Source organism: Pristiophorus japonicus, chromosome 6 (genome assembly GCF_044704955.1).
Source record: "Pristiophorus japonicus isolate sPriJap1 chromosome 6, sPriJap1.hap1, whole genome shotgun sequence".
Lineage (NCBI taxonomy): Eukaryota > Metazoa > Chordata > Chondrichthyes > Pristiophoridae > Pristiophorus > Pristiophorus japonicus.
The window spans coordinates 213,009,846-213,022,014 of NC_091982.1; the positions used below are offsets into that span (position 1 = coordinate 213,009,846).

The 12,169-nt window shown below is 45.1% G+C and overlaps 1 protein-coding gene across 3 annotated transcripts in view; it reads right to left on the reverse strand.

The window, feature by feature from the left end:
* mlf1 (myeloid leukemia factor 1) overlaps positions 1-9,743 on the reverse strand; it is a 194,006-nt gene extending 184,263 nt beyond the window's left edge. For all 3 annotated transcript variants that reach the window (XR_011593545.1, XM_070882345.1, XM_070882344.1), the window contains exon 1: positions 9,453-9,743. Coding sequence is in view for 2 of the 3 variants with exons in the window: in XM_070882345.1 (XP_070738446.1) it covers positions 9,453-9,487 (35 nt within the window). In the remaining variant the exon portion in view is untranslated. The remainder of the gene's footprint in view (positions 1-9,452) is intronic.
* Positions 9,744-12,169: the final 2,426 nt, after the last annotated feature.

Below are 12,169 nucleotides of genomic sequence, written 5' to 3' on the forward strand. Positions count from 1 at the left end.
TTCTCCCCTGTCAACTCTACTCGTTACATCCTCAAAAAATTCGAGAATATTTGTCAAGCATGATTTCCCTTTCATAAATCCATGCTGACTTGGACCGATCCTGTCACTGCTTTCCAAATGCGCTGCTATTTCATCTTTAATAACTGGTTCCAACATTTTTCCCACCGCTGATGTCAGGCTAACCTATCATTCCCTGCTTACTCTCTCCCTCCTTTCTCAAAGAGTGGTGTTACATTAGCCACCCTCCAGTCCATAGGAACTGATCCAGTCGATAGGCTGTTGGAAAATGATCACCAAGGCATCCACTATTTCTAGGGTCACTTCCTTAAGTACTCTGGGATGCAGACTATCAGGCCCTGGGGATTTATCGGCCTTCAATCCCATCAATTTCCCTCACACAATTTCCTGACTAATAAGGATATCTTTCAGTTCCTCCTTCTCACTAGACCCTCTGTCCCCTGGTATTTCCGGAAGGTTATTTGTGTCTTCCTTCGTGAAGACAGAACCAAAGTATTTGTTCAATTGGTCTGCCAGTTCTTTGTTCCCCATTATAAATTCACCTGATTCTGACTGCAAGGGACCTACGTTTGTCTTCACTAATCTTTTTCTCTTCACGTATCTATAGAAGCTTTTGCAGTCAGTTTTTATGTTCCCAGCAAGCTTCCTCTCATACTCTATTTCCCCCCTCCTAATTAAACCCTTTGTCTTCCTCTGCTGAATTCTAAATTTCTCCCAGTCCTCAGGTTTGCTGCTTTTTCTGGCCAATTTATATGTCTCTTCCTTGGATTTAACACTATCCTTAATTTCCCTTGTTAGCCACGGTTGAGCCACCTTTCCCGTTTTATTTTTACTCCAGACCAGGATGTACAATTGTTGATGTTCATCCATGTGATCTTTAAATGTTTGCCATTGCCTATCCACTGTCAACCCTTTAAGTATCATTCGCCAGTCTATTCTAGCCAATTCACGTCTCATACCATCGATGTTACCTTTCCCTGAGTTCAGGATCCTATTCTCTGGTTTCCACCCTGCTGCAGTACTGAAACGGCTCTCATCAAAGTCACAAATGACATCCTTTGTGACTGTGAGAAAGGTAAACTAACCCCCCTCGTCCTTTTTGACTTGTCTGCAACCTTTGAATGGTTGACCACTCCATCCTTCTCCAACGCCTCTTCACCGTCGTCCAGCTGGGTAGGACTGCACTTGCCTGGTTCTTTTCTTATCTATCTAATCATAGCCAGAGAATCACCTGCAATGGCCTCCCTTCTTGCTTCTACATCGTTACCTCTGGTGTCCCAAAGGATCTATCATTGGCCCCCTCCTATTTCTCATCTACATGCTGCCCCTTGGCGACATCATCGGAAAACACAGCGTCAGTTTCCACATGTACACTGACAACACACAGCTCTAACTCACCACCACTTCTCTTGACCCCTCCACGGTCTCTAATTTGTCAGACTGATTGTCCGACATACAGTTCTGGATGAGCAGAAATTTTCTCCAATTAAATATTGGGAAGACCAAAACCATTGTTTATGGTCCCAGTCACAAACTCCATTCCCAAGGCACTGACTCCATCCCTTTCCCTAACATTTGTCTGAGGCTGAACCACACTGTTCGCAAACTTGGTGTCATATTTGACCACATATCCGCAGCTTAAGAACATAAGAAATAGGAGCGGGAGTAGGCCGTTTGGCCCCTCGAGCCTGCTCCATCATTCAATAAGATCATGGCTGGATCGGCTCTTGGACTCAACTCCACTTTCCTGCCCGCTCCCCGCAATCCTTGACTCTGTTATCGTTCAAAAATCTATTTCCACCTTAAATATATTCAATGACCCATAATACACAGCTCTCTGGGGTAGAGAATTCCAAAGATTAACGACCCTGAGAGAAGAAATTCCACCTCCTTTCCGTTTCAAATGGGCATCCCCTTATTCTGAAACTTTGCCCCCTAGTTCTAGATTCCCCTACGAGAAACATCCTCTCTGCATCTATCCTATCAAGCCCCCTTAGAATCTTGTACGTTTCAATCAGATCATCTCTCATTCTTCTAAACTCCAATGAGTATCGGCCCAACCTGCTCAACCTTTCTTCATATGCCAACCCCTTCATCTCAGGAATCAACCTCCTGAACCTTCTCTGAACTGCCTCCAATGCAAGTATATCCCTCCTCAAATAAGGAGACCAAAATTATCCACAGTACGCCAGCTGTGGTCTCACCAACGCCCTGTACAGTTGTAGCAGGACTTCCCTACTTTTATACTCCATCCCCCTTGCAATAAAACCAACACTCCATTTGCCTTCCTAATTAGTTACTGTACCTGCATGCTAACATTTTGTGGTTCATATACAAGGACCTCCAGATCCCTCTGTACCGCAGCATTTTGTAATCTCTCCCCATTTAAATAATAATTAGCTTTTTTATTTTTCCTACCAAAGTGGATAACCTCACATTTTCCCACATTATACTCAATCTGCCAAATTTTTGCCCACTCACTTAGTCTATCTATAATCCTTTGCAGATTCTTTGCATCCTCCTCACAACTTGCTTTCCCACCAATCTTTGTAACATCAGCAAATTTGGTTACATTACACACGGTCCCTTCATCCAAGTTATTAATACAGATTGTAAATAGTTGAGGCCTCAGTACTGATTCCTGTGGCACCCCACTAGTTACCGTTTGCCAACCTGAAAATGACCCATTTATCCCGACTCTCTGTTTTCTGTTAGTTAGCTAATCCTCTATTCATGCTAATATATTACCCCCAACCCCATGAGCTCTTACCTGTGCAGTGATCTTTTATGTGGTACCTTATCGAATGCATTCCGGAAATCCAAATGCACAATATCTACTGGTTACCCTTTATCCACCCTGCTCGTTAAATCCTCAAAGAACTCCAGAAAATCAAACATGATTTCCCTTTCATAAAACCATGCTGACTTTCCTTGACTGTATTATGATTTTCTAAATGACCTGCTACTACTTCCTTAATAATGGACTCCAGCATTTTCCCAAAAGGGGCGATACATTTGCGGTTTTCCAATCCGCTGGGACCTCTCTAGAATCCAGGGAATTTTGGTGGATTACAACCAATGCATCCACTCTGCAGCCACTTATTTTAAGACCCTAGGATGCAGGCCATGTGGTCCAGGTGACTTGTCCACCATTAGTTTGCCTCGTAATTTTTCTCTAGTGATAGTGATTGTTTTAAGTACCCCCTTGATTATTAATTATTGGGATGCTCTTAGTGTCTTACTGTGAAGACCAATACAAATACAAAATATTTATTCAAAGTCTCTGCCAGTTCCTCTTTCGCATTATTAATTCCCCAGACTCATCCTCTAAGGGGCCAACATTTACTTTAGCTATGTTCTTCCTTTTTATATCCCTGTAGAAGCTTACTGTTATTATATTTCTTGCCAATTTACTCTCATAATCTATCTTCTGTCTCTATTATTTTTTTAGTCGTCCTTTGCTGGTTTCTAAAAATTTCCAACTCCTCTGGCCTTCCACTATTCTTTGCAGCATTTGTTTTCAATTTGATACCATCCTTTACTTCCTTAGTTAGCCACGGATGGTTCATCTTTCTCTTAAGACTCTTTCTTTCTCAATGGAAGATATCTTTGCTGAGAGTTGTGAAATATCTCCTTAAATGTTTGCCACTGCATAACTACACTTACCCTTTAATCTATTTCCCCAGGCATAACTAAGACTGCCTATTTCCACCTCCGTAACATCGCTCACCTCTGCCCTTGCCTCAGCTCATCTCCTGCTGAAACCCTCATCCATGCCTTTGTTACCAATACACTTGGCTATTCCAACTGGCTGGCCTCACACATTCTACCCTGCATAAACTTGAGGTCATCCAAAACTCGGCTGCCTGTGTCCTAACTCGCACCAAGTCCCGTTCACCCATCACCCCTGTGCTCGCTGACATACACTGGCTCCTGGTTAAGCAACGCCTCTGTTATGTTCAGAATAACTCCACAAGACTGTATGCTGTAAGCTCAAACTGGTGTGACCTTAGTCTCTTTAATTAAACTCCAGAGTGCCGAAGCAGCATGGCAGGCAACCTTTTATACTTGCTTGCACGAGGTGTGCAGGTGACCCTTGGGTCTCCAACAGGTGCGCCCCCGGTGGCAAGTCTTACACTATTATAAAGTTTACATACATAACATCACTTGCCTCCCCCCCACCCCCCCGCCCCCCGCAAAGTTTTAGATACAAGTTATTTACAAGTTGAGGCGATCAGGGGCTCTTCGTTCCCGGGTTGATCACCTGAGTTGAAGTCCTGGCATGGGTGAGTTGGTCGGATCATTGCTGCACAGCAGCATGGCTGGTCTGATCGGACTGTCCGGCATGGTGGGTTCATCCTTGTAATTGACAGTGAGGTCGATTGCTAGTTGGGTGTGTTGGTGGATCAATGATGGCAATGTCCTCTTCAAACTGTTCTTGGTTGTCAGTGAATCGCAGTTCGGTCTGATCCAAATGCTTTCTGCATGGTTGTCCATTCAGAAGTTTGACAACAAACACTCTATTCCCCTCCTTGGCTAAAACAGTGCCAGCAACCCATTTGGGACCATGACCATAATTAAGAACAAATACAGGGTCATTAACCTCAATGTCACGCGATACAGCCGCGCAATCGGTGACATTGAGATCTGGGTGGATTAAGGAGAGCCTGGTTTTGAGTGCTCTCTTCATTAATAATTCTGCCGGGGGAACACTGGTAAGCGTGTGGGGTCGTGTCCGGTAGCTGAGCAGAACCCGGGATAACCGGGTCTGCAGGGAACCGTCTGTCACGTGTTTCAAGCTCTGCTTGATAGTTTGGCGTGCCCGTTCCACTTGACCGTTGGATGCGGGCTTAAACAGGGCAGACCTGACATATTTGATGCCATTGCGCGTCATGAACCCGTTGAATTCCGAGCTGATAGAACATGGTCCGTTGTCACTAACAAGAACGTCGGGCAAACCATGGGTGGCGAACATGGCCTGGAGACTTTCAATGGTGGCAGTGGACGTACATGATGAAATTATTACACATTCAATCCATTTAGCGTAAGGGTCCACTGCTACTAGGAACAGTGGACCCCGGGCCACTGTTTGGAGGGCCATGACCACAGACTCAGTGGGGCCTCCCTAGGTGCATTGCTCAACTGTGAGCAAGTGTTACATTGGTGTACACATGACTTCAATTCCGAGTCAATGCCGGGCCACCAAACGTGTGACCTGGCAATAGCCTTCATCATGACTATGCCTGGGTGGGTACTGTGTAGGTCGCGTATAAACGATTCCCTGCTTTTTTTTGGCAAAACCACGCGATTCCCCCATAGAACACAATCCGATTGAATGGACAGTTCATCCTTGCATCGGTAAAATAGCTTAATTTCGTCTTGCATTTCCCCGGGAACAGCCGACCAGCTCCCATTGAGGATGCAGTTATTTTACTAGTGATAGCACAGGGTCCTGGCAAGTCCAGGTCCTGATCTGGCAAGCCGTAACGAGTGACCCCTCGCTCTCAAACATCCATTACAAGAAGCAAGTCTGCGGGTTGTGCCATTTCCACCCCCGGTGGTGGGCAATGGTAGCCGACTGAGGGCATCAGCACAGTTTTCAGTGCCTGGTCTGTGGCGGATTGCATAGTCATAGGCAGATAATGTTAGTGCCCATCTTTGGTGGTATTACCTTTGCTTTCTGAAACAGCAAAATGAGCGGTTTGTGGTCGGTCTCGAGTTCGAACCAAAGTCCAAATAAGTATTGGTGCATTTTCTTAACCCCGTAGAGGCATGCTGATGCTTCTTTCTCAACCATACTGTCGGCTCTTTCAGCCTTCGATAAAATTCTGGACGCATATGCAACCGGTTGCAGTTTGCCTGATACATTGGCTTGCTGTAACACACAACCGACCCCATACGAAGATGCGTCACAAGCTAGTACTAAACGTTTACATGGGTCATACAATGCAAGTAACAAGGGGATCTCATAGAAGCATATAAAATTCTGACGGGATTGGATGGGTTAGATGCAGGAAGAATGTTCCCGATGTTGGGGAAGTCCAGAACCAGGGGTCACAGTCTAAGGATAAGGGGTAAGCCATCTAGGACTGAGATGAGGAGAAGTTTTTTCACCCAGAGAATTGTGAACCTATGGAATTCTCTCCCACAGAAAGTTGTTGAGTCCAGTTCGTTGGATATATTCAAACGGGAGTTAGATGTGGCCCTTACGGCTAAAGGGATCAGGGGGTATGGAGAGAAGGCAGGTGTGGGGTACTGAAGTTGCATGATCAGCCATGATCATATTGAATGGTGGTGCAGGCTCGAAGGGCCAAATGGCCTGCTCCTGCACCTATTTTCTATGTTTCTACGTTAGAACATAGCAGGTTTCTGGCCTTATCGTAGGCTGTCTCTTGTGATTTACCCCAAACCCAGTCGTCATCCTTACGTAGCAATAAATGCAAAGATTCCAGCAAAGTGCTCAACCCGAGTAGAAAGTTACCAAAATAGTTGAGGAGTCCCAGGAATGAACACAGCTCCATCACATTCTGTGGTCTGGGTGCATTCTTGATGGCCTCCGGCTTAGAGAGCGTGGGTCTGATGCCGTAGCCGCAATCTTTCTCCCCAAAAATGCAACCTCTGGCACCAGGAAAGTACACTTGCAACGTTTCAGCCTGAGTCCCACTCTGTCCAGTCGCTTTAGAACCTCTTCCTGGTTGTGCAAATGTTCGGTGGTGTCACAACCAGTGATCAGGATGTCATCTTAAAACACAACGGTGCGCGGAACCGATTTCAGCAGACTCTCCATGTTCCTCTAGAAGATGGCAGCAGCCGAGCGAATCCCAAAAGGGCATCTATGGTATATGAACAGTCCTTTGTGCATATTGATGCATGTCAATCTTTTCAAAGATTCAGCCAGCTCCTCTGTCATGTAAGCAGAGGTTAGATCCAGCTTGGTGAACGACTTCCCCTCTGCTAACGTTGCGAACAGATCATCCGCTTTGGGTAGTGGGTACTGATCCTGTAACGAGACTCGGCTGCATCGAGACTCGGTTGATTGCTACTTTGTAGTCTCTGCAGATTCTGACTGTGCCATCGCTTTTCAACACTGGAACAATTGGACTGGCCCACGTGTTGAACTCGACTGGCGATATAATTCCCTCTTGTTCAAGTCTGTCCAGTTCGATCTTGACTTTCTCCCGCATCATATATTGAACCGCTCGGGCCATGTGATGAACATGTGCATCAGGGACTCGATGGATCTGCACTTTGGCGCCTGTGAAGTTGCCGATGCCTGGCTCAAATAGCGACGGAAATTTGTTTAGCACTTGAGCGCACGAGGCATCATCCACCAAAGACAGTGCTTTGATGTCGTCCCAGTTCCATTGGATCTTTCCTAGCCAGCTTCTGCCGAACAGCGTTGGGCTATCGCCTGGTACAATCCATAATGATAAATAATGCACAGCTCCATCGTATGATACCTTCATTGCCGCACTGCCAATGACTAGTATGAGCTCTTTGGTGTAAGTGCGCAGCTTTGTATGAATCGGGCTTAGTTTTGGCCTTTGTGCCTTGTTGCTCCAGTTTCTCAAAAGCCTTCTGGCTCATAATTGAAACTGGAAACTGGAATGTCGTTTAATTTGACCTTCAACATTATCAGAGGGTTTTTGGTGGTGAAGGTGTGTACCCCATACACTTCCTCTTCAGCCTCGAGTTGAATTGCCTCTCTTACTCGTTCAGCGTGATCTGCACTGGATCTGTCATCTTCTGCCGACTCTGCCACATGGTGAGTTGTAACACGTTTGCACATTCGCTGGAGGTGTCCCATTGTTCCGCAGCCTTTGCACACAGTGCTTGAATCGACATTGATGGGCTCTATGATTACCCCCAGAGCGCCAACATGGTGTTAATGGATTTGCATTCAAGGCTCTGCAGTTCTGCCTGCTGAAGGCATTATTTTATGCACAGTACTTGTTGGTGAGCTTCAGTGCTGAGAAGATATCTGCTTAGTGTTATCGTTCGTGGACATGAAAGCCTGGGCTATCGTGAATCTAGGGATTCGGCAGGCAGCAGTTTGCAAAGAATGACCTCGTGGCCGATTCCAAGCACGAAAAAGTCCCGCAACATTTCCCCAAAAAATCCAGCAAATTTGCACGGTTCCGCAAGGCGTCTTAGGTCGTCGATATAGCTCACCACATCCTAGCCCTCGGAGCGATGGTGCGTATAAAAGCGATACCTAGCCATTAAGATGCTCTCCTTCGGCTTGAGGTGTTCCCGAACCAGCGTGCACAACTCTGATTATGTCTTGTCCGTTGGTTTCGTCGGTGCTAGCAGATTTTTGATGAGGCCATATATCGTGGACCCACAAACGGTGAGAAGAATCGCCCTGCGCTTGACCGTGTTACTGTCCGTATCCAGCTCGTTGGCCACAAAGTACTGGTGAAGACGCTCAACGAAGGCTTCCCAATCATCACCCTCAACAAATCTCTCAAGAATACCAACGGCAGCCCTAACCGCATGAAAGTTCGTGATCTGTTACTCATTGCCAATTGTTTTGTTCAGAATAACTCCACAAGACTGTATGCTGTAAGCTCAAACTGGTGTGACCTTAGTCTCATTAATCAAACTCCAGCATGGCAACCTTTTATACTTGCTTGCACGAGGTGTGCAGGTGACCCCTGGGTCTCCAACAGGTGCGCCTCCTGGTGGCAAGTCTTACACTATTATAAAGTTTACATACATAACAGCCTCAATTTCAAAATTCTCATCCTTGTTTTCAAAACCCTCCCTGGCCTTGCCCCTCCCTATCTCTGTAATCTCCTCCAGCCCCACAAACCTCACTTTTCTGCACTCCTCTAATTCTGCTCTCTGGAGCAACCCTGATTATAATCGCTCAACCATTGGTGGCCGTGCCTTCTATTGCCCTAAGCTCTGGAATTCCCTCCCTAAACCCCTCCACTTCTCTACCCCTTTCCCCTCTAAGACGCCCCTTAAAACCTATCGCAATGACCAATTTTGGTAATCTGCCCTCATTTCTCCTTATGTAGTCAGTTTCAATTTGTTTTGCCTTATAATGCTCCTATAAAGCCTTGGGATGTTTCACTACTTTAAAGGCGCTATGTAAATACAAGTTGTTGTTGGAGATGAACATGAGCGCATTCGAAAACAACAGGCACGTTTGTTTTTTTTTAAATATCTGGAACGTTTATAAAAAGTTCTCAAAACTGGAAGAAAATAAATCTCAACGGGGGAAACAATCAGATAACGGAAGGGGTCTCATCTCCACAACTTGTTGGAGGGAAGTTTGCTGTAGTCTCCCGTTCGGATTGATTGGGTCCCACTCGGTTCTCCGGTCCTCGAACACGATCGGGCGGCTTAAATTATTCTTACAAGAAAATAAAAAAGATATCTCGACAACTTAAAGCAAACATTGTAATTCAAGGGCTGCAGCTTACGAGAAGAAGGGATCATCCTCCAGGTCAGTGAACATGGTTGCAGGGGGTTTGCGAGCTGCTGGTGGTCCTGCTGCTCGGGTCGGCGCTTTGTCGAGCTCTTGGGCTCCCTCAGGCTCAGATGTCCCCCCCCAGGATCAGATGTAATCAATCAGACGCTCATCCCCCCACCCCCGAATCCTTTCCTCTCTCTCTCTCTCTCTCGGTGTGGAAACTTCTGGAGCGTTGGACACGCAGCAATTTTTGTTTTGGTGCGGAAGATTGGCGTCGCTATGACGATACGGAATGCTGGCGTTGCTGTGACAACGCGGACCTGTGAAAAAATGCGAGCTGCACGCTGATTGGCGGAAAGTGGCCAATGACCCTCCGGCTCCCGCTAACGACAAAAAAAAAGCTCAACAAGCTTCAAATCAGTCTCTGGCGCCAGCACGTCACAAGAGGAGGTGGAGTGATGTCACCTCCAGGATAGCGATGACACAATGGTGATACCCCCCCAAAGCTCACCAACGGGAGGGGGGAGATGAGCTAATATGCATTTGATTCAGGGAAAGGTGCATTCATCTATCCAAGCTATACCCTAAAGAAATGCTTTGGTCCCACATCAACAGCAGCAAAGTAATTAATTATCATAAGAATGCCCCCAAAACTAATAAGATTAGGCTACAAATTGGAACTTTAAATATATGAACTGCATCTTTTCCGGTCGAAATGCAGTAACCTAAAATATTTATTTTGTATTACAATATGACCATGACCTTGAAAGTGTGACAATATACACTATTTTACTGAATAGGTAAAAGCTTAACATTAATTCAATTGTTCTGTTTGAGTAAGTTGTATATGTCTTGCTCTGGTGTACATGTTATAAACTTGGTAAGTTGTATCTTCACCACAACAAAGGTGCAAAAATATTTAAAACCTGAATAAGTGATGGCAATGGAGAAACACATCTGAGATTCAACAGTTGGATACTTACATCAATGTCAATTATTACACTTCACGAATTCATAACAAAGTTACGAGGACATACAATGCGACAGCTTCAATGCCCAATACAGCAGCTAAATTGGGCATGAAACATAAGAACATAAGAAAGAGGAACGGGAGTCGGCCATTTGGCCCCTCGAGCCTGCTCCACCATTCAATATCATGGCTGATCTGATCATGGACTCCCTGCCCGCTCCCCATAACCCTTTACTCCCTTATCGCACAAAAATTTGTCTATCTCTGCCTTAAATATATTCAATGACCCAGCCTCCACAGTTCTCTAGGGCAGAGAATTCCATAGAATTACAACCCTCTGAGAAGAAATTCCTCCTCATCTCAGTTTTAAATGGGTGGCCCCTTATTCTAAGACTATGTCTCCTAGTTTTAGATTCCCACTATGCGTGGAAGTATCCTCTCTGTATCCACCTTGTCAAGTCTCCTCATTATCTTATAAGTTTCAATAAGATCATCTCTCATTCTTCTGAATTCCAATGTGTATAGGCCTAACCTATCCTCATAAGTCAACCCCCTCATCTCTGGAATCAACCTAGTGAACTTTCTCAGGAGTTAAGGTTTAGGTGTGAATTAATAATCTATATAAATTTTAATCCATGTTCCCTACTCTCAATATATACAATTTGAAATTTGATAAACTATCTCATTGTGTAAGCAAAGAGCACTATTACTTAAACAAATGCACTTTGGTTCAAGCACGAGACTCTCATTTGCTGTTGCGTACAACATTTGAGATGTGCTTTGAGTACTGAATCCAATTTCTGGAGGGAGTACCTTTTCAACAGTGTGTCAACATTGGAAGAAAAAAGAAACACATGTCCTGTTGTCTGAACAAGGAAAAGATAGTTGGTAAAAGTCATTACCCCTTAGCGAAATGAAGTTGAGCACTGGAAACGTGTGCATCGGTGATGAAATAATGTCGAAAAAAATGGTTGACAAATTCATCAAAGACAGAGTGTACTTATCTGCAAGTTAAACATGACTTACTTTCTTTGGAAAGAACCATGAAAACTACTTTGAAAAATTGTTACTTGCTGAAATAAATGTAAAACAAAAGACTATTGGGGTATTTTATTACTAGAAAGAAAAAAAGATTTGCATTTATATAGTACCTTTCATGACCTCAGGATGTACCAAAGCACTTTAGAGCGAATTAAGTACTTTTGAAGTGTAGTCACTGTTGTAATGTAGGAAACAATGTATGCAACAGCAAATTTGCGCACATCAAGGTCCCACAAACAGCAATGACCAGGTAATGTTTTTTTTAAATGGTACTGGTTGAGGGATAAATATTGGCCAGGACATGGGAGAATACCCCTGCTCTTCTTCGAAATAGTGCCAAGGGATCTTTAAAGTCCATCTGAGAAGGCAGACGGGGCCTCGCTTTAATGTCTCATCCGAGACGGTGCCTTCAACAGTGTAGCACTCCCTCAGTACTGCACTGGTAGTGTCAGCCTAGATATTTATGCTAAAGGGGCTTGAACCCGTGGCCTTCTGATTTAGAATTAGTGGTCTGCTGCCCGGAAGGTGCATCAGAAGGCCCGGACCATTTAGGGGACCAAGTCTCATCTAAATAGAACCAGCGACCTGCACGTCCCAAACAGGCGCCTCAATGCAAGATTCAGGCTACCCAGCCAGCAATCAGGGAAGACTGGGGGGGGAGGGATGGGGGAGAGGTGGCAGCAACCCAGATTATTTTTGTGGGATCTGGATCAGCA